This window comes from Accipiter gentilis, chromosome Z, assembly GCF_929443795.1.
Source record: "Accipiter gentilis chromosome Z, bAccGen1.1, whole genome shotgun sequence".
In the NCBI taxonomy this organism is placed as follows: domain Eukaryota; kingdom Metazoa; phylum Chordata; class Aves; order Accipitriformes; family Accipitridae; genus Astur; species Astur gentilis.
The window spans coordinates 166908-192408 of NC_064919.1; the positions used below are offsets into that span (position 1 = coordinate 166908).

The 25501-nt window shown below is 47.1% G+C and overlaps 1 protein-coding gene across 1 annotated transcript in view; it reads left to right on the forward strand.

Moving 5' to 3' along the window:
* Positions 1-4628: 4628 nt before the first annotated feature.
* The window catches only part of BICRA (BRD4 interacting chromatin remodeling complex associated protein), a 39299-nt gene continuing 18426 nt past the window's right edge, over positions 4629-25501 (forward strand). The window contains 1 exon segment of the mRNA XM_049794539.1: positions 4629-4824. Coding sequence (XP_049650496.1) covers positions 4737-4824 — 88 coding nt within the window. The 5' untranslated portion in view covers positions 4629-4736.

Sequence of the window (25501 nt, forward strand, 5' to 3'; positions counted from 1 at the left end):
AGAAGAAAACAGAAGGATCCTTATTCCCCCTGCAAACACAAGGCATGCCCCTGCTGTCTGAAGCAGAGGAGGGCTGCTGAGACCCTGCAGGCAGGTTTGGAGGGCGGGGAAGACAACTGGTTCTTATAAAAAGCTGCACTGAGAAAAAGGGTTGAAGTGTTTCCCCTACCCTGGAACAGGCTGAGGGGCTGCAACAGGGCTGAGGTGCAGAAAGAAGGCAGGAAAGAGGGAAAGACTGCCCCTGGAGTAGAGTGGGGTTGGGGGTGAGAGGGGCATTCCCCGAGGGAAACACTCCTCCAGACTTGCAGGAGGCTGTGGGGCCACCCTAGTGCTGGGGGTGATGAGGGGGCTTTCCCTGAGAGAAACGCTGCTCCTGGCCTTGCAGGAGGCTGCAAAGGGCCAGAACTTGGTGTGAAAGGGTTCTTTCCCCAAGGCAAATGCTGATCCCAGCCTTGCAGGAGGCTGTGGGGCCACCCTAGGGCTGAGGGTGGTGAGGGGGCTTTCCCTGAGGGAAACACTGCTCCCGGTCTTGCAGGAGGCTATAGTGCTACCCTAGGTCTGGGGATGGTGAGGGGGTTTTCCCTGAGGGAAACGCTGCTACCGAGGCTACAGAGGACCAGAGCTTGGGGTGAGGGCGGGCTCTCCCTGAGGAGAGCAGAGTTGGGAGGAGGGAGGTGAGAGCTGCCCCAAAGCCGGGGCTTCTCTTCGTGGGGAAGGGGGGGGGGGGGGCCCTCCAGCCGCCCGTGTGAAGCTGCCTGGGAGCCTGAGGAGATGGAGGAGGAGGAGATGTCCCTCACCAGTGCCGCCGCCCCTCCTGTCACCTCGCAGCCCCTGCTCTTTCCGCCCGCCACCGGCGCATGCACACCCACCCACCGCGCCTCGTGGCGCGGCCCCGCCTTCATCCCTGGGCGGCTGCGCGCGGCATCACGTGGCGGGGGGGGTGGGGGGGGGCTGTGGCGGGAAAAGGCGGGAGGGAGGACGCCATTTTGTTGGAGGGGAGGGGAGGGAGAGGGAAGGTTGTCGGGGTGAGGGGAAGGTTGTCGGGGTGAGGGGAAGGTTGTCGGGGTGAGGGGAGGGTTGTCAGGGAGAGAGGAGGAAAGCGAAAAGGTGTGTGGAGGGGGGAGTCGGCGGGGTGTGGGAGTGAGCTTGTGAGGAGGGAATAAGGGGAATGTGTGTTAGTATGTGGGGGAGAGGTGAAGGAGAGGAGGCTTGAAGCGATGTGAGGTGTCCGTGGGGGAGGTGGCTGGAGGGAGGTGAGTGGGGAGGGTTGTGTGTGTGAAATAAAGATAGAAAGATGGTAAAGGGGAGGCTTGGGTAGGAAATAGGGGGGTATGGTTGTGGTGGGCATGGAGGGAGGTGTGCAGGAGGGCTTGGGGAAGGCACTGGAAGCATGAGTTACAGGGCAAAACTCGGAAAGAAAAAGCGTAGGAAGGGGCTAATCTCAGTATACAGTTTTAGCGAAGCATCAAGCAAAGAATGACCAAATGTTCCTCTCGTCTGGGGATTTTGCAGGCTGGCTTTGGATAAAGTATTTATCTAACTTGCTTTTTCCCTTGTGAAATGGGAATACTGCTTCAGGGGATAGCTGTTACCTCTCAAGAACTGGGAAACCTTCTGTTCAAAGTGACAAAAGGTAGGGTGTTGCAGCTCATCCGGATTTCTTTAAGTATCGCCTCCAACCTGTTTTCAGTACCTTCTTTCTCTTTATTTCCCCACCACCACCACCACTATTTATTTCTTTAATGCTATGATTTTAAGGAAATTGCTGAGGTTAATTTTAGCAGGACATCCTTCTGTCCCAGGATGAGTGTTGGGCTATTCCTGCATTCTTAATTGTAATAATGTTTTCACTGTATTAGTGAGAAAGCTCTATTACTGGTGTTACGGTCTTGGTCTGGCTGATGAAGCAGCTGTTGGGAGCCACCTGGATCCTAGCAAGGCAACTGGGGAGAAGTGGGAGGGGAAAAAAAAAGACTTGAAAGTAACTAAACTATGTTTTTTTAAATTGGAAGGGTGTTGCAGCAACTCCTGCTGCTGCAGTCTAGTGGTTAAAGCAGGAATCACCTGCAAGGAGATGAACAAATCTTGAAGTGTTCGGGTATTATTACACAAAAATGGTATGTAATTCTGTTAGTCATCAGCTGTATATTTTAAGCAAACCTAAAAATAGGAGCGTTTGGGGGTTTCATTTGTTACTATTCTGCTATGCCAAGTTCCTCTGTGGAGTGAGTGTTCATGTCCACGTGGGTATTGCACTGATTAATTAGTGCGCTGCATGATAGGGCTGACGCTTTTATTTCTTAAGGAGAGGGTTTTTACTTAACTTTAGTTGGTGTGAGTGCAGTACCGGTGGGTCATTTTTGCTTTGCGGAAGAATTTTTGCCTGTGTTTAAAGGCTGCCGTCCTGGGAAGGGTTTCTGGCCCAGGGGCGTGCTGAGCTGGGGCAGAAACGTGGCTGTTGGGGGGTGTGTGTGTGATACCCCAGTGCATTGCTGCAGCGAAATTCCTTGTGGCTTCCCCTCATCCTTCATTGTATCAGCCATGCTGGAAGTTTGGGGTTTTTTGCTGTCTGAGGACCGCTTATTTGGTTGTAAAGTTGCCATTGGGAGAGACAGAAATCTTCCTTATGACAATGTCATTAACGCTTCCCACTTGGAAATCAGCCCCGTGTTTTGCAGGTACTATTGATAGCAACATTCTTCCAGGTAAGGACCATGGCTTGTCCCATGGGTTAGTCACGTTATCGCTTACGGTAGCTTTCTGCCAAGTGTGGGTTTTTTGGGTTTGGTTTTGGTTTGGGTTTTTTTTTTAGGCATGGCAGACTCAGCTCGATTTGTTTTGGTGCTTTGGGACTGGGAAGAAAAAAAAAAGGAAATACTGCATCGCATTACTTAAATATTTTTTGTAAGCTCTACTAACGGTGGGATTTGTCTCCTTTCCCGCCTCCCTCCTTGATAAAACAGCCTGGAGTCCTGATCCTCTTCCAGCACCATACCCGGTTGACGGCTCCCGGTGAGGCCCAGCATTCCGGCAGAGCCACAGCGGCGAAGGAGAGCGGCGGTGGCCGACGACATTCGCCTGGGTTGCCACCACGCTTCTATAGCGTAATGCACCAAAATAAACCCCCGCGAGGTCCCACCCAGGTACAAATAGAACGTATATCTAATTCAAATCCAACCAATCCAGGGGTATAAACAAAGCCCCAAGCCCGGCCTCTCACAGATTAATTACTCGCACTGGTCAATCACATTTAACCCGCCTAATCAGGGCGCGGGCAAGGCGCCTGGCCCTGCCTACCCCTGCCTGCACCTCACCAATCGTGAGCAGAACCTCCTCGCCGGCTCAACCAGTTTGTAACTGGGATGTCGAGGACCCTGGGCTGGGCCGGGCGTTGGGCTGCCCAGGCGCGCCGGGCCAGCGCTGTTTGGGGCTTTATCCCAACAAAAATCCAGCCAAAAACCGGCAAATGTGGGGTTGGGTGTTTTTTTCCCAGCTTGCCTTGAGCAGGAAGCAGTTTTTAAGCATTGCCTTTCAAGACTGATGCTTGTTAAATAGGATTTTCTTCTTTATAAGTGAATATATATAAAGAAATGCTCTGTAGTGTTTAAATAAGTGTTAAATCCCTGAAGAGCTGCTTCCAAACGCCCCTCTGCGTGCTTCACTCTGGACCTGTGACTGAAAACACAGGATCAGACCCTCAGCAGTCCGGCCTGTGACCATTAAGTAACAAGGAGCGGGTCTATCGCGGGCAAACCCGCTCCTCCCTTTCTGGTTTTATTCCAAGTCCTTTCAGTCTTCATCCAGGACTTGGGAATTAGCTGGAGAAATTTATTTTATGAAGGCATGATTTATGCCAGCAGAACCATAGAATTTTTTTGTTGTTATTTAGAGAGGAAGTTGCTGTTTGATGACATAAATTAGCTCACTTAGAGCTCCTGCCTCTCTCCTTTTGCTCCGTTGATGCTACTATTGGTGTCCTTTGTCCATGTGTTCTTTGTCCAGGTGACGCAGTCGGAGCGTATTAAAAGTAATTGAGAGTGTTTTATGGGTTTATTTATTAAAAACAAAACAAACACCTTAGGCAACCGTAATTAAAAAACTGCGTCCTTGGAACTGCCTGGGGGTTGTGGTTGTTTGGGGGGTTTTCTCTCCCCACCAGCTGTGGCTTTGCTGTAGCGATTCCAGTGCTGAGCTTTCAGCAGAGCATCCCTCTAAAAAGAAAAAATAAAAATTAGAAAATGGGGTGCGTGCTGGCCCAGGGATTTCTGGCATTTTGATCCAATTGCCGGGTCGTCACCTTCAAGCAGTAAAATTGTGTTTAAAGAACCTTTTTTTTGTTGTGGGTTTTGGGTTTTTTTTTTTTCCCCCAGCGGGGCCCGATCCTGCCGCTGACGAACCTCAGTTGACTGCTCTGACGAGGGGCTGAGCTGCTCCCCCCCCCCCCCCGACCCCCCAAAAAACGACGTGAAGGGGCGGGGGGACACACAACGGCGAGACCACCTTAGCCAGCAGGTAACCCCGCTCCTAGCGGGGCGGGGCGGCCGGGGGGGGGCGTGGCGTATGCAAATGAACTGGACTGGGGAGGGAGGGGGGGTGGGTTGGGGGGGGGCGGGGGACGTTTCGCGTTTATTTTCTCCCGTCCGGCCCGGTGTGCCCCCGCCGCCGGTGCCCTCCCCGCCGCCGTCCCGGGGGTTCCCGGTCGGTGGGGCGGCGATCAGGCAGCGCGTTGAACCCCTATGTGTCGGTGCCTGGCGGGGTCCTGCCTCCGGAGCCCGTGCGGGGATGTCTGGGAGACCCCGCGCCGACTGCTGCTCAAACATCACGGTGAGTTTCTTACAATGCAGCAATTTCGCTTTAAATCGCTTAACTCCGCTACCTGCGGCGGACGGCGCGGGGGGGGGCTCGCCCCCTTCCCGGGGCACCGGCCCGGCCGTCTCTTCCAACCCTTCCCTGCACCCCGGCCCCGTCGGCCCCCCACCCCCCCCCCCACCCCGGCAGCTTCCCGGTGCGGCGGCTGCGGGTCACGTCTCCGGAATACAATGTACCTCCCCGAAAGGAGACGTCGCCCTCCGCACCTCACCACCACCACCCCTCTACGCCTCCACACGCACACCCCAACCACGGCCGAAAAAGAGGGGGCGCTGGCGGCAGCCCCCCCCTCCCCTCCCTCCCTCCCTCCCTCCGCCGGTCCCTGCTGTCTCCGGGAAGCGCCCTGCTCCTCCCCACCTCCTCCCGGGCGAGGCGGGAGCGGGGGGGCTCGGGGAGAGGCCGCCGGTTCGCCCTGCCGTGACTCGGTGTTGCTGTCTGGGTTGCAGAGCTGCCGCTGGCCTGGGTGCCCCCCCCCCTCCCTGTCCGCCGCCCCGGTCCACTCCTCCTCCTCCTCCTCCTCTTCCTCCTCCCGGGGAAGAGGCAGGGATGCCTTCGGATGGGTCTGGAAGCGCAGGCAGGGAAGGGAAAACGGAAGGTTTTGCAATGTCAGGATGAAAAACCTTCATCGTCGCGGTCGCGACCAGTGTGAGAGCGAGCCCACGGCTCCGTGAGCCCAGACCGCGTCCTCCCCGGCTCCCTTCCCGGGAACCCCCAAACTTGTGCTCCGGCCTGCTGCTGCGGAGCAGAGTTCATCCCCTCGGCACTGATTAATTGAGGGGAAAACGCCGTGCAGGGGGATGTTCTGCTGGGAAAAGTCACTACGTGGCTTTTGGTATTAAATGGGTGAATTATGCTGTGTTACACCTCCCAAGTTTTTCCCCAGTGCATTAAAAATACATTAGCTGAATAAACTACAGTTCGTTGTTCTTAAAGTTCTCTTCTAGTTTTCATTTGTCTGCCGCTCGCGGCTGAATTTCAAAACGTATTTACCATTTATATAGTGTTTTGCCTTTGCCTTTTTGCGTGAATGAGTTTGTGGTTTTGGTTTCTGTGGGCTCTGTAGTTTTGTTGATATTCACATACAGTGCAGCAGCTCTCCTTTCAGGGTGGTTTTTCCCTTCGTTTGTTTTTGTTAATTTCATATATCCCGCCTGCCCTCGTTCCTGGTGCCAGTTCAGTCTCTGGGTGCCCAGACGTGCTGTTCACTGTCCTAACTTTTTTTTTTGCTGAAGAGAAGTAGTTGAACTGATACAAGGGGTATTTGACCCACGGGGAAACTGAGGCATGGGGGGACTTTGAGGTCTGTCTTTCGCCCTGCCCCCCCAAGTTCAGGTGCAGCAGGACTCTATACTGAGCGTGGACTTGTCCTGTGTGATGGGCTGTGGCCAAAGCAGTGCTCTCAAACAGTGTTTCTGTGGCTGTGGTACCCCTCAGAGCTGCCTGTGCCGTGCCAGGTGTGTGAGGGGCACCCTGTGTGTGCCAGGCTCAGGACGGGTGTTTGACATAACGATGTCATTTTTGTGCTGTTAGCTCATCCCCTCATGTCTGTATTGACTCTTTCTGTTTACATTTGAACACTAAAGTATTTAGCTTTTTTGCTGTCAGTTCTTTGATGCATAAACTAATTGTGCTGCTCTTTGAATAATAATAATTATTATTATTATTATTCATTTCTAGAGTGAGAGGACAAGGTAATAGGGGCAACTTTACCTTGGTTGTTACCCAACACTGTTTGTTGTTTAAATTCAAAATGATAAACAGGTGAATGATCCCTCTCAAAACACGCCGGCAGCCGGTATTTCACAGTAATGAATCTGTTGATTTTTACAAATCGCGTCCTTTATGATCACAACCCACCCCAGCAGCCGCTGCACTCTGTCTCTGAGCTCCTGCTGCTGCCCCAGGTTATAACCCTGACCGATGTGACTATTGGAACTGGTTGGTGTTGAGTTGCTGTCTCTCGATTCTTGGTTTCTTACCTCTTTTTTAGAAAGAGTAGCAGGGGGTGAGGAGCGAGAGCAGCATTCTGGTTCCGAAAAGAGGAGAGGACTTGATCCCTCTTAGCCGCGCCTTTGGGGCTGCAGCTCAGGCCCATGTGGCATTTCCATGAATGCTCCTCAGCAGCAACTGAGGTCCTGCCTTTTGCCAAATACTATTTTGCTGCTTCAGTGCTGATCCACCGCCTTGTGCCAGCTGGGAGCTGGAAGTTCACTGCATCTCTTTTTCTTGTGAACAGATTTCTTGTAGCAGGCAGCTAGGAACGCTTAGATGAATCGATGCTAAAACACGGTAGCCTCATGAGTTTATCTGGATCTGAATTAAAGTAGCATCCCCTGTCTGAAAGCCAAACATGGTGTTTATTTCAGAGTGCTAATATGTGAAATTTTAGGTGATGTGCTTGTCTGATCTCTCCTTGTCCCCTGCATGCATGTACAAGCCTGGCTAGGATCCCCTGAGTAAGAGTATGGAGGCTGAAAGTAAAGTCTGCTGTAAGTGTATATATTTACGGAGCTGGAGCTTTTCCCTAGAAAATGCAATTTGTACAGATACACTATTCTGTCTTCCAAAATATTTAGCCAATTAGATATTGGGGGAGAAATGCAGTGGCCTGAAAGTGCATGATAACTGTTCTCCTCTTTCTCTCCAACAATATATTTGACCAAGTGCTTTCTTCCCATCACTTTAATAAAAGCCAGAGGGAAAATCATCTCGAGGGTCCATCGTGCATGAAAGAAATACTTTGCACCAGAAAACGTTTTGGTGACAAATAAACATCCTCCGTGCCTGCGAGCTGACGCCTTGCTCGTGCGATATCACCTTTGCCCTGAGACTCCTTGGCTTTACTGGGAATCTCTGCGGATGAAAAGGATTCGCTTCTGTGCCTTGCGTTGCAGGGGAAACCCTAAATAATACTGTATCCTGCAGGGATTTAGTCCTTAAATACCTCATGAAGTCTTTTTTGAGTAGAAAGAGACTATTTCTGTAAGTCTGGGGGGAGCATAGAGAGAGTGGCAATGTTTTATGGGGGCTTTATGCCGGTTGTCTTGTGTAACGTGTTTCCCGTTGTGTGGATGAGGCTGGACTTTCAGAGCACTTTCCTCTTTTTCCCAAGGAAAAAAAAACTTGAGAGGAATGGTTTGTGACTCGGTGTTTCTTTCCACTTAGCTTTTCACAATGTGAGAGACAATGCTAAATTTAAGTCTCTATAGGAAAGAGAAACATTCAAAATACAGCCTCAAAATCATTGCATTAGCAGAGTAGGATTTTTCTCAGTAGTAGCTAAATTTCATCCTGTAGTAGAGTGGAATTTTTGGTTTAAGAAACAGACAGATTGCTATCACAGGCATGAGCCACTCTGTTGTGGCACTCTGGCTTTTTACAGGTATTTTGGTGTGGAGCTTGATATTTCTGTATGAGCTGGTGAGCTTGGAGCATGTGCTCTTCCGCTGTCTTTTTATTTTTATGTTTTATCACCCTTTTTCTGCTATCTCATCAGAATGGGTATGTTAATGTCAAAACATACAGCTTTAAAATACAGCTGTTGGCCTGTGAGCGGCATCATATTCAGTCTTGGTCCTGTTTCACTTGCCTTTTCCCTCTGACCATAATTTGGTTCCTAAAACAGTGCGGCTGGAAACTTGTCCCTTAATTCCCGGGGGCTTCAGGGAGATGAGCTGTGAGACCACAGCTGGCTAATAGTTGAGTTTACTGGGACTTGTTGATTAACAGCCCTGTAATGCTAAAAGTTAGCATAGGCTAAGAATAAATGCAGCATCCATCCGCTGCAGGGTTAGAAATGGTTCCAAACCTGCTAACGGAGTTTGAGGCACGGAGGAGAGGGGACGTTTTGGATGTTTTCTGCCAGAATTCACCAGGAAAATAGCGACACGTGCCAAAAATCTCCCGTGCGAACAGGGCTTGAGCTGTCCCCATGTCAGTAATCTTATTGGTGGTATCGGCAGAGCAAGTGATTGCTATGGAGACTGAGCTATCGTTTCATCTCTTGAGGTGGTCCTTCCAGCCCAGGCCTGTTGGCGAAGCCGAGCGGGGAAAGCTTTTGTTCTTCTTGCCCATTCCATACCTGCTCCGTAAATAAACGGAGGGCTGCAGCATCCACAGCTGTTGGACAAGCACCCCTCGCCCATCCCGGCGTAAACAGACTCCAAAGGTGACTCCTTCACGTTTCCCCTTTTCCCCGCAGCAATGTCTTCCTTTTGCAGAGAGTTTGTTTCCTCAAGTAATCAGGGAATTACATTTCTGTTCTGATACAGAACCCAAGGAGTGTTTTTGTAAATCAGCTGTGGGTGAGACTGCATCTTTCCCTATTTGACAGTAAAAGTGACTCCAGAAGCAAATCTTCCCTTTGCTTGTTTGTGTGTGACTTGCTCTGCCTGTGTTTGTTAGAAGTTAGTTTGGGCCACAGAAAGCCCCTCTTTGGAGCTGCTGCCCTGGTATCAAAGCAAATGCATCAGCCTTTGCTTGGCTGTCTGTTAGCGTCCACAGGCTGTCTGTGCGGAAATGTTATTTCTTTGCCTTTTCTCCAGTAATGCTCGATGCCTTTGCCATTTCTTGAGGAATATTCAATGTCGTCTGTTGGCCGCAAGTTATCTGTGATCAGCCTCCTCTCTAACTTGTGGCAGTGCACCCTTTTGGTATTCCCTGTAGGAGTTTTTTATGGGGAGAGGGAACCGTAGAGCAGGTGGTAGATGACGAGGCCTGTCTTGTCAAGGTACTAATGAACTAGACAGAGGTAAGGGTAGCTTTGCTTCTGACACCGAGCCGGGCTCACCTGTGTTTGAATACCACTGATAGAAGAAAAGGTTACATGAGACGGTGTGTGTAGCATCCTGTGCCGCAGCATACGCTCCCACGCTCACTCTTAACCCAGGCGAGAGCTTCACTTCCCACCTACGGGGACTTACGGCTGTCTGCCTTGCCTCCTGGCCCAGATGCCCGGCCAATGTGCAGAAACCATCGCTGTCTAGATTGTACTGGCACCCTAGCAAACCCCAAAATAACCCTCCGGTTTTATCCTCTTAGCAAAGAAGCGGAAACCGTGACCCAAAATTTCTTAGTCGTGCTTGGGTTTTGTACGTAGCGTGGAGTTGGGATGTGGTTTGGGTCTCCGTTACAGTACGGATTTGTCTTGAATATTGCTATTTGAGAACTGAAATATTTCAAAATCCTCAAATGGGGAGTTAAAGCCACAGTTGTGCCAGAGCAGTCGTGCACTCCTGGAGCTGGTGGTGGTGTGTTTGTGCAAGCAGGAGCCTTGTCTTCCTCCGGCAGAGCCCTTTTATCCTTCTGACCAGCAGTGGCTGGGCAAGGACTTGCCAAAGCTTGAAAAATTCCGTTACCTGTTTCCCATAGGCCCGAGCTTATTAGGGCGAAAGATACCTTTGTCATTCCTTGTACTCCCCACGGCTGCGTTCCCCATGCCGTATAAAAACTGGAGCTTAATAACAGTATGGTGACTGGCTCCAGATAAATACGAAATGACAAGGGCTGCCTCTGTTCAGGGCAGCTCTGTCCCCCTGTGAACTTCCTAACGTTTTTCCTTTGAGCCCTGGTTCCTCTGCCCGCTCCCCCCCCCCCCCCCCGCCCCACCAGCCCTTGCTCCTCGCCTTCTCCAGCAGCAAATTGACCTGATTTTTGTCGTTTTCATTGCTGTCCAGAGAGAACTGAAAATTAGCCGTGAAAACAAGACTCTCCTGTGGCTAATGGGAGCAGCCGTGGAGGCTGTAGGATGGGCTGGCTGCAGGCGGAGGGCAAAAATACTTCAGTTTACATTCAGTGCGTGTTTGAAAGTTGTTTCTGCTACCATAAGTAGTTGAAACATTCATTGTGGTTTTGACAAAAAGGTCGTAAATCTGCACATGATGATGCATTCACCTGCAAAAAGCTGTTTTTCCTTATTTCGGATAACAATTTTTCAGGCATTTTCTGAAGAGAACACTATGCAGTTGTTGGAGAACTTAAGAAAAGTGTCAACGTTTCGTGTTTTTTTTAATCAGTTATCATTAAAAGTGGTTGCCACTGAAGGCTTTTCAGCCAGCCTCTGGGGAGATACTACGGGTTCAGACCTGTTTCCTGATAGGACTGTGTGTAATTGAGTGTATTTCTCCTTTTTCTCTTCTTTCTTTCTGAAATTTGCTCTCCCTAAAAAGAGAAAAAAGAACCAGCACCCCACTATCATATTAATTGGCCTGGTTTTGTGCATCTGCTGTCGGAGGCATGGGATTCATAAATCTGTGTTGTGGAAGAGGCCTTCCTTCCAGGACGGAGCTGCCTGCAGCTGTGGGGAGGACCTGCCTTCGTGTCTGATTTACCTCTTCTGCGGACCAAGGTCATGTGGCTGTGGGGGCTGTTGCCTTTCCCTAGCAGAAAAATATCTTTATGATATGCAGGACAACAAAATGATGAGTGGTGTCTGTAAGTCTGAACCAAAAAGCAGGCAAAACCAACCCGCAACGGCTGCTCATTGTCTAGGTAAACTGGGTGTTTCTAGACTGGGAACAGCATTTCTCCTCTGCGTGGCAAGTGTTTGCCGAGCTCCTTCCCCGCATCCTCTTCTCCCCTCTACAGCCCTGGAAAGTTTCCCCCTCCTTCTCCAAAAAGCGAGCACTTTGCCTCCCATTGTATTCCTCCTCCTCCTCCCGCTGCGGTCGAGGGAATGCAAGTCTGGAAATGATTTTGAGCAAAAAGCTCCAAGTAAATCCTGTGCCGTGCAGGGGGAGGGGAGGGCGGGCAGCCCAGGACGGTGCATGTCCCCGCTGCTGCGAGGAAAACGGTTCCCTGACCAAGAAATTGGATGTTTTCCGTTGACACCTCTGGACAGGGCAGCGTTGGGGAGTGTCCTCGGCACAGTGTTGTCTCGTCCCTCCTGCCCGTGCAATGGGAACGGTTGTCTCGTGTGTGAAAACAGGTCAAAGATGAATGAGTTACAGTGATGCGAGATAAGAGGAGAACTTTCTTAGGTGGATTTAATCATTTTTGGAGTAACAGTTAACCTAGAAACTGTACGCAAATATTTTTACTTTGTTTTTAACCGTGCTCCCATAGGAAGAAATGTCCAATGCTGTTCTCCAGCAGCCCTCACCTGCAGCTGCTGTCTGTTTGTGAATCGAGGGAGGCCGACAGGCAAAATCTGGGTTTTCCTCCTCTTTCTACTGCTCCCTGGGCAGTCTCAGTGGGGAAGTGGGGAGTCTCGCGCTCTTGGATTCTCTACCTATAAAAATGGAAATGGTGATAAAACGGTTTAAGCTTCGAGTGTGCAATTAGGAATGCAGCTTTCTGTTGTTGAGAATAATTTCCCAGGGAAGGAGGATGTAAGTGCAAAATCACTTGTTTATGAGTCTCTTGCTTTCACTACTCAAGAGTGTCTACTAAAAGAGTTAGAAAATCGTTTTCCTTCCACACGTAATCTTTGTAGCTTAAAAAAAGAAGAAATCCCTGAAGGAAGGTGCATGGACTTTGGTTCCTGCGGGAAGTCGGTGCAGGGGCCATCCAGCTGTTTGTGTCTCGTCCCTGCGGGAGAAGCATGCACGATGCTCCTGCTACACCCACCCAAAGGGCTGGAAATGAAACAGAAGCTTCCTGAACCTCAGCAGCTTGCTGCTGTGATTTGTTCATCTTACCCGTGAGAAATAAGAAACGCAAAGTGCCCTGAAAGTGCTCGGAGCGTTTAAGGATTGGGCTGATGCGTGGTTCCTAACGTCTGCATCGGTACAGCACTGAACGCTGAAAGAAACACAGAGCGTGGTATTTATCTGGATATTTGAAAGCTAATTGTAACAGAGACATCCTGAGGAGCATACAGGATGGGATTCTACGGTGCAGTGAGAGACAAGTGTCTCCGGAGTTTCTTACGAGAATACTTAATGTAAAAAATGTAACCCCCATCACCTCAAATTTGTCTTGTTTACTCGAGATTCGTGGGATTGGAACTCCTGGAGTCTGTTCAAAAATGTGATAGTCACCCCTTATGTAATAAAAGATGGGTTTTTTCCCTGTCTATTTGCAGTGAAGCCTAAGGAAATTGGGCACTCCAATTTCAGTGGAAGTTGAAAACCTAAATTCCTTGTGGCTGGAATGTTAAAAGTGCTGTAATCTCTAAAATGGGTATAATATTACCAGTGTACTTTACAGCACAGGAGGAATTTGAGTTTAAGTCACTGCAAAACGCTGCAGGCTCTTTAATGCTTTATATTTCCATAGTATTTTGTCACAGAGAGCAGTTGCTTTTTAAGTTTTTTGCTAACTTCCAGATTATAGGAAAATGATGACAGTCAAAAACAATTATAACTTGTTTATTATACTCCTGGGTTTATATTTCTAGATAGTCAGCTGGAATGTAATGTTTATAAATCAGTGCATCTGAAAACTTAGAATTTAACTATCAGCTGCCGTGGCTGATAACAGAACCGCTAAAATCATCAGCACAATTATTCAGACTAGGCATCAATTTCTAGAATATGCAAACTGGGTTTTTTTGTTACAGGACCAGCAGAAAATGTTACTGGGAGCTACAGCCAGAGCGTGTGTGTGAATTGAGCTATATGGGGAGCTAATTGATGCACTCCTCTTTTGAGAACTACTTACTCCTATTTAGGGCAGTATACGTTAACCAAGGACAGATTAGGCCAAGTAATTTTAGAAGATATACACAGACTTGGTCCATTTCTGGGAAATTCTAAATCTCCTTCTCTGTCCTCTAGGTCTTGTGCGGTGAGATGCTCGATACGTTTAAACTCTCTTGCTGCGCTGCAAGCTGCTGCTTTTCCTTAAGTGTAGCAAGTTTTAGTGCATGGTATTCCTATCTTAACCCTTTAACTGAAAATAAGCGCATTTCCAATCCTCCCATTTCCAGTTTTCCCTGACAGGGGAAAGTTCAAGTTCTGCTCGGAAGACACGGGCCTGCAAATGTCTTAAAACAGCGCAGGTTGCTTTTGATGTCATCTGAAACAATGACGAGTACAACAGAGGCTTATCAGGCATAATTTGAAAAGAAACGTTACTGTAGAAAACGAGCAAGGATGGCAGTATGGTAAATGAGTAGAAAATGTAAAATCCCTCAGCTCTGAGCTGTGAGGGCTGCTTTCTCCTATGAAAATGATGATGTGTCACTAATACTACATATATTAAGAACGCTTATACATGGGCAACATGGATTGCTTTCGCTCACCAGGTCTTTTCTCTTTTACAAATGTGTCGTAATCAGCAGCAGGTCTGATAGGTGCATCCTGTCACCTTTCGGAAAGCAGTCAGAGATGCTCGTATCCGGATACGCGCAAAGCTGATTTATCGCTTTCAACTTTCAGTAAACCGAGTTGGCGGTGGGTCCCTGGTGTAGGATCCCGTTCAGTGCTGAAGAACGGCAACTGATCTATTCCTGGTCTCTTCTTGCTGCGCGTTTTCAACACTTCAGAGCAAAACAACACTCACGCTGCTCTGCTTTTCCCAGCTTATTTTCCATTATTAATTGAAAGAAAATATTTAAATGCATCTTGCCTGGTTTGGTGGCGTGCCGGCGCTGCAGAGAGCTGTGGTGTGGGTGTTCAGAGGAGGGAGGTTTGGCTTCTTTAAGGGGGTCAGTTCTGCATCCCCACCAGCCTTGTATCCATGACAGCATGCTGCATCCTCGGCAGCAGCACTCACAGCCTAAATAATTTACTCGCACCTCTTACAAGCAGAGATTAACATCAAGGGGAAATAATGTCCTATCATGCAGTCTTGGCTTTGAGGGTTTTAAGGCTTTCCAGAATCCAGGAACACTTGATTTCAGGTGTTGGTTTTGAGCACGGATAATCGACAGTGGCACTCGAATGCCTGGATTTCTAGTTCCTGGTTGAATTCCATCTTGTCTTTTAGAACTTGCTCCTTAACACTTAATTGACCCGTTGCTGTTAAAAGCCCCACACTGATGCTCTTAGGGGGTTTTTTTTGGTTAGGTTATTGGGGTGGTTAGTGTAATAGTCCTTCTCTGTTTTTTCCTTTACAGTATGACTGCGTAAAGCAAATATGTTGTGTATCTCATCTCCTATCCGTAATTGGCACAGAGTTGCTAAAAACAAGAGGTTAGTAAAACACGAGTGCTCTCCTCCTGTCCCATCTCGTAGCGGGGTCCCTACAAGGTCGCAGCCATGTGGTGGTAAGGCTAACGAGGGTTATTCGTAAGAGGAGTAGTGGGATGGGGTGGAAAAATGGAGGGAACACTGGGGCTGCTCCCAGGTAGGTCTGAAGCCTTTTAATATTTTTTTGCTAAGGAATAGCTGTAATAAAAATCTCAGCTGGGAGAGATGTGCTCCAAGCAGTGGATTTTGTTTATATTGTGGGTCAAAATGGTGTTTTAATTATGTCTTGCATGGCTCTGGATGCTGCATGGAGCCCTAATTATGATGATTGTGCTAGGGTGGAAGTTGAACCTTATTCACTATTTCCCTTATTACTTCAAGCTGTCCATTAGGCATCATCTCCAAAGCTATTCCGAACAGTTTTCACTACTTGAGGGGACTTTCATGTATAACCTTATCCTCTAACACGGTGACCGTTGCCTTATAATTACAGTCGGAGAAGGATTTAGGGAATTGACTGGATCAGGTCAGTGGCAGAGGTGTACCAAAGGGTGAAAACAAAATGCACTGGGTTAAGAAATCATTGGGAGAGTGGCAAAATGTGGGAACGCCAGTTCGAAGTTTATCTGTTAAAAATAGACATTTGTTGTTGGTATGTTCAGAATCTGGGCTGTTTCCTTTTTTAAGTTTCAGCTAGGAAAAAAAAACCTAACAACACGTAACTGTTTATATTTCAAATATTTATTAGTAACATGAAAATAAAACATACACGTTGTAGTTTCTGGTTTCGGGGTTTGTTTGCTTAGAAACATGAGCACCAGATGGTTTTCTGGAGGAATCCTTTCCTTAAATCCTGTCCGTCGCAGAAAGTGTGGTGAAAGCAGCTGGGAGAGGACACAGCATTCCTGTAGGTCCTCTGGCAGAGCCTGCATTGAAATGGAGATTTCCTCGATTCCCCGGCAGGATTCTTGCAGACTCTGCAAATCCCTCAATGCAGGCCCTACGGGGAAATTATAATTTCCAGCTTTCTTCCCCAGAAGATGCTTTTGTTGTTGCGAGGTTTGCCCTTCTCACCCACCCAGGGCACCTTCTTTTTTGCATAATAGATAAATCTGCTGGGATGCCAGAAAAAGAGGATGATACTGGCGAAATTGAGGCCATTTCCTTTTTCATACGCATGCTTGTAATTCCAGTTGTTGCTAATACAATTTATCGAAGCGCCTTGAGCTGTCAAAAAATGGGTATTTTAGGGTCGGGGGTTTTTTCCCCTTCTGGAGTATAAGCTTCCTGTCCTCAAACCTGGAAAAAGTCCAAAAGTCCAATTAATAGTGATGTAAAGATAAACAGGGGTTTCCATTGGGAGAGGCCCCCGTGACAGCAACTGAGCCCATCTTAGAACCTCTTACGGTGTCTAAAAGTGCAGCAGCTGTGTGTTACTGATTTAATTTTGGTTTCATGGTTTACCTTCAACTCTGGAGTTTATCCTGATATAAATGAAAATATCTCAGTTTCGGTAAAGTCCTGAGTGTATCATCCTTCAGCAAGAGGAACTGTTAAAATTGATGGTGATTATCATAGAGGTTTTCCAAGGGTCACGGGGATGATTTGGCCATTGAAGCTGGAGACAAACAAAACCTTAACAAAACAACCGATTCTGGGAATGCGAAACTTCAGCGGGCTCTCTTAGTTTTAGCCAGTTATTTTCCCAGTTGCTTTCTTTTGCTGCTCTCTCAGGAGGTTGGTGATAAATTAACTATTGATGCTGTGAAAGAGAGTGCTGAGGAAATATTTGGTACTTCCCTTGCTGCCTTTGTTTCATGTAAATTTGCTTGCAAGTGGTTTTGGATATCCTCTGCTGGCTCTTCCCTGATCCTTTTTCAGTTTGGTTTTCCTCACTCAAAAAAAACTCATTTTTTAAAGCGTTGCTGATGTTCTTAACAGACCCTGGTCTTCAGCGGCTTCTCGCATGTTTTCATCAATGACCTTGGTAAGAGGGGAGGAAGCCTGAGAAAATTGAAGGAATAAAAGTAAACATTAATAGAACCTAAAAACCAAAAAGAAAACATTTAATTGGTGTTGGGGATATAAACTTTGTGTGCTAGGTGTAATTTGATCTTACTCTGTGGTAATAGCATGAGATGTGGAGAGAATAAAAGGGATTCTGTCTGGAAGGAAAAAGTGTTTGCTCAATATGAATAAAACTTTCTGAAGTGACCGTGCGACTTAAGTAGCTTCTGAAAATTCTGTTTCTCAGAATAGCCGGATCCCCTTGAACATCATTTTTAAGGCTTGTAAGTCATCTACGTGTATTTTAGAATTGTATTTTCTTTGTCGTAAGAGTATGGGCCGGGGAAAACACGCAGCAAGGTGACTATACTTTAGCAGAGTTTTTAGGGACGAGACTGCCCCTGTGAGTAACTAATAAAAGCTCAGGCACTGCTTGTTGAAGAGCTGAGAAATGTGGCTGGTGTCAGGGATGGGAGAGGGTGTTTCTTGTTCGCCACCAAGGGACATCTGGGGCTGCTTTTTCAGCTGGGCTCTCTTTCCGCAGTTGTGTAGTAATCCCTGAGCAGAAGCAGTAGAAAATGATGACTTGTAAAGTAGCGCTTTGATGTCTCGCCTCTCTTCACCATCAGCAGGCACTCTCTCCAGCACCACTGTTTTGTGAGCTGTGAGCACTGGCTGCCTGATGAGCCGAGGATGTCCCTGGGCAACAATACCAAGATACCTATGTTTCCCATCATTCTGGACCACTGCACACTGCGGTTCGTTTGCGAGGTCGTTAACGGCTGTGTAAATGAAACGTAAATACTACCACTTCATACATTTGGTTTAATAACGGTTAGCCCTGGTGTAGAAGACTGCACAGAATTTAAGACGATGGAGGACTGGAGCCTATTGTGATTCTTTTTTTTTTTTTTTTTTTTTTTTTTTTTTTTGTTTGCGTGCTTCCTTACTCATTTTCTGGTTCCACATATCCCTTGTGCTGTCTGGTCCTCTTTGCCCATAAGCCAAGTGACATTGGCCTTGTGGGAAAGGGAACAAACTTCGCAAGAGAACTTAATTTTAGAAAGCTGTAGGAGAAACACTCTGGCTTGTTAGACATGGAGCTTCAGTGAAGCTTGTAGAAACCAAATTTCACAAAAATATTTCCATGTTTTACCTTGTCTGTCTTTAAATGGTGACTTAGTTCTGTTATCTTCTGAACATTTTCAAGACCTTTTCTCTCTCCAGAACAAAATGGACTACAAAATACAACAGCTTTTGCAGAATGGAGGTTCACGTGTGTGTCCATTCCTCTTGGTGCCTCAGCATTGCTCTGGGTGCCAGCAGCACATGAGCAGCATTGCGCCTAGCCAGGGAAATCTCCCTTCCCAGCTTCCTGCGGCCGCAGCTGGGCTTATCATAATAAGTATTAATTTAACCAAAAATGGTCGGTTTGCTCAGGCATCCTGACTGCAGCAAAACTTGATGCATTCTGTGCAGAGATTTTCTATTTCTTTGTTAAAACCACAAAAAATACTTTCATTGATGTTGATACAACTGGTGTTTTAAAGTTTGTAGTTACTGTCAGAGGGAACCATGGGTATGTCACACGAAGCTGCTTTGCGCTTGAGATTTTCGATACCTGTCGCCATGATATTGTGGGTGTCAGTAAATGTGGAGTATTTATTGTCTCGAAGCAGAGATGAAACACGGTGAAGCTGAATTCTCCAGATGCAAAAGCGTTTTTGCTTTCATATGAAGGACAGCACATCAGGCACTGTGCCCTTTTAAATACCTAATGTTTTTGAAGTGAAGGGGCGGAATTGTGGATGTGGCTGGACTAGAGACACCGGATCCAGCCCCTCCAGAGGATGTTCTGCTGTCTCGGTCAAGCCAGCGGGTCAGCCCAGGCCAGCTAGGATTGCTTTGTGTCAAGTTGTTGGTTTTGGTTTTTTTTGAAGTGTCTTTCAGCTACTGGTGAGCCTGTAAAGGAAGAAGAAGGGAAAAGCCTTTTTGCTAGATAGTCTGTTAATTTTTGGCTCAGAAAGCAAGGAGGAAGAAGAGTTTCCAATTATTTTTGTCAACCATTTTCAGCCGCAGCTCTGAAGCTGTTTAAGCAAGGGCTCTGAGTTGAAACGATCTTGTCCAGGCGCTGCTGGAGTGGAGAGGTAGCTGGGCTGGTGGGTTTAATTATGATCTTATGTAGGATGGTTTCTTAACGATGTGGCCAAGCTGCAAGTCTGTCACTTAACATGTGCTTGTTGGTTCTTCCATGATTTGTAGATCATCGGGGTTAGCTGTTATGTGTGTTTACCTTTGTAATGCCATTTATATCTACTTCTAAAAACGACTGCTGCTCGTTAGTAGGATGAGACCTTTTTTCACCCTAATACAATGAACTGAATCGCTCCTGGGCTCGGAAGCCCATTTTCCCTGAGTCTTGTAAAGGTAATTTGTGGCTTGAAGCCGATGGCAGGTCTGTTTTGGTGCCAGCCCTGGTGATTTGCCTGTGCCAGGGCAGGTCTGAGGCTGGCAGCCGGCAGCCTCATTCAGCTTCTTGTCTTTGGGTGGTCCAGGGTGTCCTCAGCTTTCCAGAGTTACCTCAAACGTTCCTGGTTCCTGGTAGTACAAAATATATTCTAATCATTATCTCTAATTACAAACGGAAGCTAAATCACAGGGGAATAATGATAGTAGTGTCTTAAATATGATAAAACAAAGAATAATTAACAATTAAGGAGCAGGCTGCAGATGGAACTCCAAGGGGCCTGTATTTCCGTTTTCATGTTCAGTTCTTGCCCTGTCGCCACCAGCTGTTGCCTCCCTTGGGCAGTGTCACAGTGAAAGTGTGCAGTGTCGGTGAAACTGACAGGGCAGTGTTGGTGAAACCGTGCCAGCAATCCTTCTGCTCTGTACCTCCACAGAATTCCTCTCGCCATCCAGGAACGAACTGTCCCAGCTCATCTTTTGGCAGGCGGGATGGGCATGGAGACTTGGGGGTACGGTCAGGACAAGGCTCGTCAGACCGAAAGCGAAACCTGGCTCTGCGGTCTTCTGCGTGGTGAGGGAAGTGACCCCAGGGCTGTAAGGCAAGGCCGGGCAGTTCTTGCCACCAAATGCCAAAAGTTTGGCATGTACAAGGAGGAAACTGTGCTTTAAGAGTCAACGAAGGTTCTTTTCTTTCCTGTTTGCAAACAGCAGGCTGGAAATACTAAACCCTGTTCCCTTTTCTGGTGACCTTGCTCCATCGGTCCTGCCCGGTCTGTGCTGTCATCTTTCCTGGGTTTGGCAGGAGGTTTTACTTTTCCTGACAAGACCTCACCGGGATAATCCCCGGAATTAGGGTTGCGGCTTGCCTCTGCTGTGGGAGAAGGAAAACTGCTTGTAATCTCTTCAAAGCATGTTTTCTGTCTCCTTTTCAAGAGCTTACTGGGATGTAAAGTTTGGTGTTTTCCTTCCTGTTACGTTCATGCCAGCGAAAGGCTTTTCCTTACATCACGCTACCGTTCCCAGCTTCGCGAGCGTGTGGCGTGCATGCGAGATCTAAAAATAGGCTGACATCGAGTGTTATCGTGTCATAAAATCAAGTCAGAACTACTGTTGGCACGAAGCATCCCCTGTGCGGAGCGAGGATCTGCAGAAGACGCTGCGGCGTCTGATGTTGTTGCCGTTGGTTCGGCACGCAGAGCACAGCTGTTACTGAAACACTTAAACATAGCTTTTGCCAAAAATATGTTCTTCTGTGTTCTCATAAACAAAATGGGGAAAAATGCCATCCAGCGTGAAAGCAAAATGGGGCTGTAAAACATCTTTGTGCGTTAAAAAGTTTCCTTGTTGCCTTTTGCTGTGTTTTTTCACTTTTTGGCAGGCATCGTACTGTGAAGAGCAGTGCTTTCTGGCTGCTTTTTTTCCCCCTACGTATTTAGTTAATTTCTGGGACAACGTAATTTTTAATGTTGAAGATTAAAATGAATGTGGGATGATAACACTGAAGGCAATTTTTTCCCTGTCATTTTACAGCGCTTTACTAAGCTCTTGTAAATGGAAAGAAAAATGCTTCACTGAAGGTGACTTGTAGGCTTTAGTGAAAGTGCCATGTGTTTCACCAGCTCCCTTTTTTTTTTAATTATTTACAAAGTGTGAGTAAGCACAGTTGTAACCACATACGTGCACGTAATATCCTAAATATTCAGGGGTGACACCAGAAATGTTGGAATTGTGGTGTCAAGAGGGGATCAAATGCTTCAGATAACTTTGGGTGATGAGAATCGCAGCAGAGTTTGCTTGAAACACCCTGTCATATTGGCGGTTCCCTGAGTTTGAAAGAGGAGTGCATCTCTGAAAATAGTTGGAACATACATCTATTGCCATTTTCGGATTAATTAAACAGCACCATAGTATTTTAATATGTATGGATACAGATTTAATGGCATTAAAGAAATGAGCTTATTTAAGGTGGTTTGTCAAAGGATGTTCACCCGCAGATCCTGCCGTGTTTCCAAAGGGCTGCAGTCATGATTTTGATTTTACAGAGGAGGAAAGGACTGAAAGCACATGAACGTTAAGTGCTGGGCAAGGTCAGTAGTGGGAACAGAGCCAGTGCTTCGGAGTTCTTCCCTCGTGACCCGTTTGCTGAATCACATCGTCTCTTCTTGCTACAACCAAATACTCTAAATATATTCACCGTGGATGGTGCTCTTGGTTGTAGAGATTGACTTTCTGCCTTGACAGTAGTGTTATGAGAGTGACTTGGACATGAAAGAATGTTAGTAAATGCTTACGTTGACTGTTTTTTTAAAGAATTTTAGGTGCCCGAATTTCTCTTAGCTTGCAGGTTTTCAGCTGTGCAATGCTCCTTGCAGAACAGTGCAATGGTTGAAGTTTGAAAGCGTTTCAAAGACTTAGTCCTCTGCGGACTGTGTGGGCCGGTCACTGCCAGGGAAAGTGGCGTTGTGTGTGTTGGCAAAATCGTTTGTTTCTTAAGTGGAGTATGGCAAAAATGACAGGGAGCAAAATAAATTCTAGAAGTTGGGGGAGTTGGGGAGGACCAAGAAAATGTGCATTTTTATAATAAAAGCAATCTCATCCAGCTCTTCTGAAGTGAAGTAATGACAGAGGGGGGTTTATACATTTTCAGGGTATAAAACCTGGCTCTTTACAAATAAGATTATGCAAAGCTTGCTATGCATACATAGCAGAAGGAATTGACTGGAATGCTTGCCGGCTTCTTCTACTTCGACTTCAAAGTGCTGTGTTCCATCTGAGCTTCAGAGCTCTCTCTAAAGGATGGCTACTTCTCTCTAAAGAATGGTTCCTTCAGCTTCGGTCTGCAGCTTGAGTACTGCACATGGTTTAGGGTTGGAAGCCCGTCCTTCCACCAGTGGTCTGTGTCAGTGTCATGCGTAACTTCCCAGTTAAAGAATAATTCAAACTAATCGTCAGGATGTCAAGGATACCTTTTTTTTTTTTTTTTTTTTTTTTCCATTGGAAAGCCTCAAATATGCTTTCCCGGGTACAGAGTTACATTAACACTCGTGAAATGCTCCCATTCCCTAGTGATTTTATATATGTGCTCACGCTTTTCAAAGGGGGAGACCACATGATCTCCTATCACACCCTCAAGGTTAAGAACACTTTTCCTCTGCTTCCCATCTCAGAAGAGTTTTAAATACTCGTATAGTCTTAAAACTCTTATGATACAGGTAAGTGTATTTTTGGAGGTAGAAATAAATTAAAAATAATGTATACTGAGTGCATGAGCTGGAGGTGGAGCGAGGACACTGTCCTCCCCGCAGTAAAGCTGCTGGAAGAGGGATGCTTGCTGGAGGGTGAGGTAGTTGGTATTTCAAATGAAACTAACCCAGGGATGCTAAGGGGTTAAAAAGGGGTGAAAATGGGCCATCTCAGGTCACTGATTAGTCGCCTGTTTGGTGTTATTGGCATATTTTGGTTTCATTCTACCCCAACAACAGTGAGGATGCACCAGATCCAGCAGCAAAATGAATCCCTTAGCAAATCAGTTATTTCTCTACTTTTTGTTTTACTTCAAACACCTTTTATCAGCTGACATCATAACTTCCCTGCTGTTCCTTCCCCTCCCCTGTGGTGGTGATGCTGCTTGCAGTTCATGACATCACGCTCATTCCTCAACTATAGCAACAGAATGTTGTCCTCAAACACAGCTGGGGTGATGCTTGCTGTCAGCTCCTCCCTGGCGCCCTTTGTCTGACATTTATGGATAAAAGTAAGCAGGTTTATTGCATATATTTAAGGAATATTATATATTTATATTTGCAGTGAGAATTCAGACTACTGGGGGTTTCATTTGCTTTTGAGTACAGCTTTTTAGATAATATTTTTAAGATTCAGGCCCCAGCTCTGCCTCCTGTTCATTAACTAGCGATAAAGGACCTGGCCCAAGTCGTCACCGCACTGCTTCATAACTGTGAAGAATTATATAGAATATTCCTGGTCTAATTTAATAGCGTCTTACCCTTGCTCCGCCTGACTGTAATTCCTGCACACCCGTTGAGTGTGTTCAGGGTCAGGATGTGCTGCTCTTGCAGGGATGCCTGGCACAGCTGCCGTACATCATCGCTTTAAAAAGCAGTTTTAATTTCCTCCTCCCAAGCCCGTGAGCCGTCTGTAATCAGTATCGCCAAGTGACAAGGCAGAAATCCAGGTAGCAGCAAAGCATCTCTTAATTCACAAATCCCCCCGAGCCTCCGTTACAGGAGGGCCGTAGCAGAAAGCCAAAGATGGGGGGAAAACTTTATAAACATCATCATTTTTTGGATGATTTCTGTGGCACTGAGCCGGGCTTTCTTGGCGTTAGGAATTATGTTGGTTTGCCCAGTGCATGGTTAGAAAAGCCAGCATGTGTCCCAAGCCCAACGGGTGATATTGTGTGGGCCCACTGGGTAGGGGAAGATTTTACCTGGAACTTGGAAAAAATTTTCTCCATTCTGCATTTCTGTAGTTGCTTTGTTATTCCTAAATAATCAGCAGAATGTCTGAAATAGTGGAAAAATTAAAATACACGGTCTCATTCTGTTGTTATACATGGAGCAGTGTGTGCTCTTCAGGTTACAGTCTTCTCCAGAGTAATTAGTGGAGTTTCTCTGGCATATTTAGATTAATCATTTGCAGGTCCTGAAAATAATTACAGCCGATAGACAACTGTGGAAGTCAGATTGCTCAGAACCATGAACTTCAGCCCATAAAAGGTGTGTTTATCCTGCAGTGAATTTCCACATTTTTTGTCTTTATAGTCTACTGAGGAAGCTGACTACTTTTATGTTTTAATTCTCCCCTCCTCCTTATTAGCTGAGTATCATTAGGCAGTTTTGTACCACTGCACCTCCAAACCCTGCCCAGACCACAGCTGTAGAGCAGATCTGAGGGAAAGAGGGCAAACACACAAAAAAAAGTAAAGCCCCAAACTCCCACTATTTTCCAGACCCTGTCATAAAAAGGGTTTTGCGAGGAGGTGGCCCAGTGCCAGGTCTCAGTTTATTGGCGGAAACTCCTCAGTTCCACCTTCTGAAGCAAAACACCTCCAAATACATTTTGCTGCAGTGAAAGTTTAGGGATAGAGAAATGCATAAGTGTGCAATTTTTAAATAAGAGTTACGGCGAAGCTGTCTCTGTGGGTGCCAGGATCTAGCTTGCGCCACCTCCCACTGCTGCTGACGTTGAGGGTCTGGGACCATCCTACACTGGGCACAGCCGGTGAGGGTCACCAGTCCCCCTCAGCAGGGTGAAAACAAGCCAAAAACCTGCCAGTTTGGGTTTCAGAGTGAAACCTAACCCCTGGTTGGGAGAACTGCTGGTGAAAGCTCTCTGGTGGAGGGATAAGCAACCATGATGGAGGGATGCGAGTGGTGGAGGGTTGAGTGTGGTGGAAGGACAAGCAGGTCCCTCAGCTGCTGGTTACAGGGCTTGGCTGACCACACTTTTGGCTTCCCAGTTGTCTCGCCCGTCACCGCTGCTCGAGGAAGTGATGGTGGAGAGGGTTGGTTTTGCTGCCATCAGCTTCTCCAGTGGAGAGAGGCAATGGTTTTCCTGCTGATGGCTGTGACCTTGCACCACTCGGTGGTCCAGTCTGTCTGGGCGATCCTCCCCTGGCCTCAGTTGGCCTCCATGGCTGCAGGGCACATCGCCAGTCAATGTTGAACTGGGGTCCTCTTCTGCTAGCTGTTCTCTTGGCTGGTGGCCCCAGCCTATCCATTGGGTAGGATCACTCCTTCCCACCTGCAGCACCTTCATAGGGTTTCTGGCAGTGGGTTGATGCCCCCTTGTCCTGGTTCCAACTAGGATAGAGTTAACTATCTTCCTAGTAGCTGGTACGGTGCTATGTTTTGAGCTCAGTATGAAAAGAATGTTGATAACGCTGATGTTTTCAGTTGTTGCTAAGAATGTTTAGTCTAAAGTCAAGGACTTTTCAGCTTCTCAAGCCCAGCCAGCAGAAGGCTGGAGGGGCACAAGAAGTTGGTACAGGACACAGCCAGGGCAGCTGACCCAAAATGGCCAAAGGGCTATTCCATTCCATGGGATGTCACATCTAGTATAGA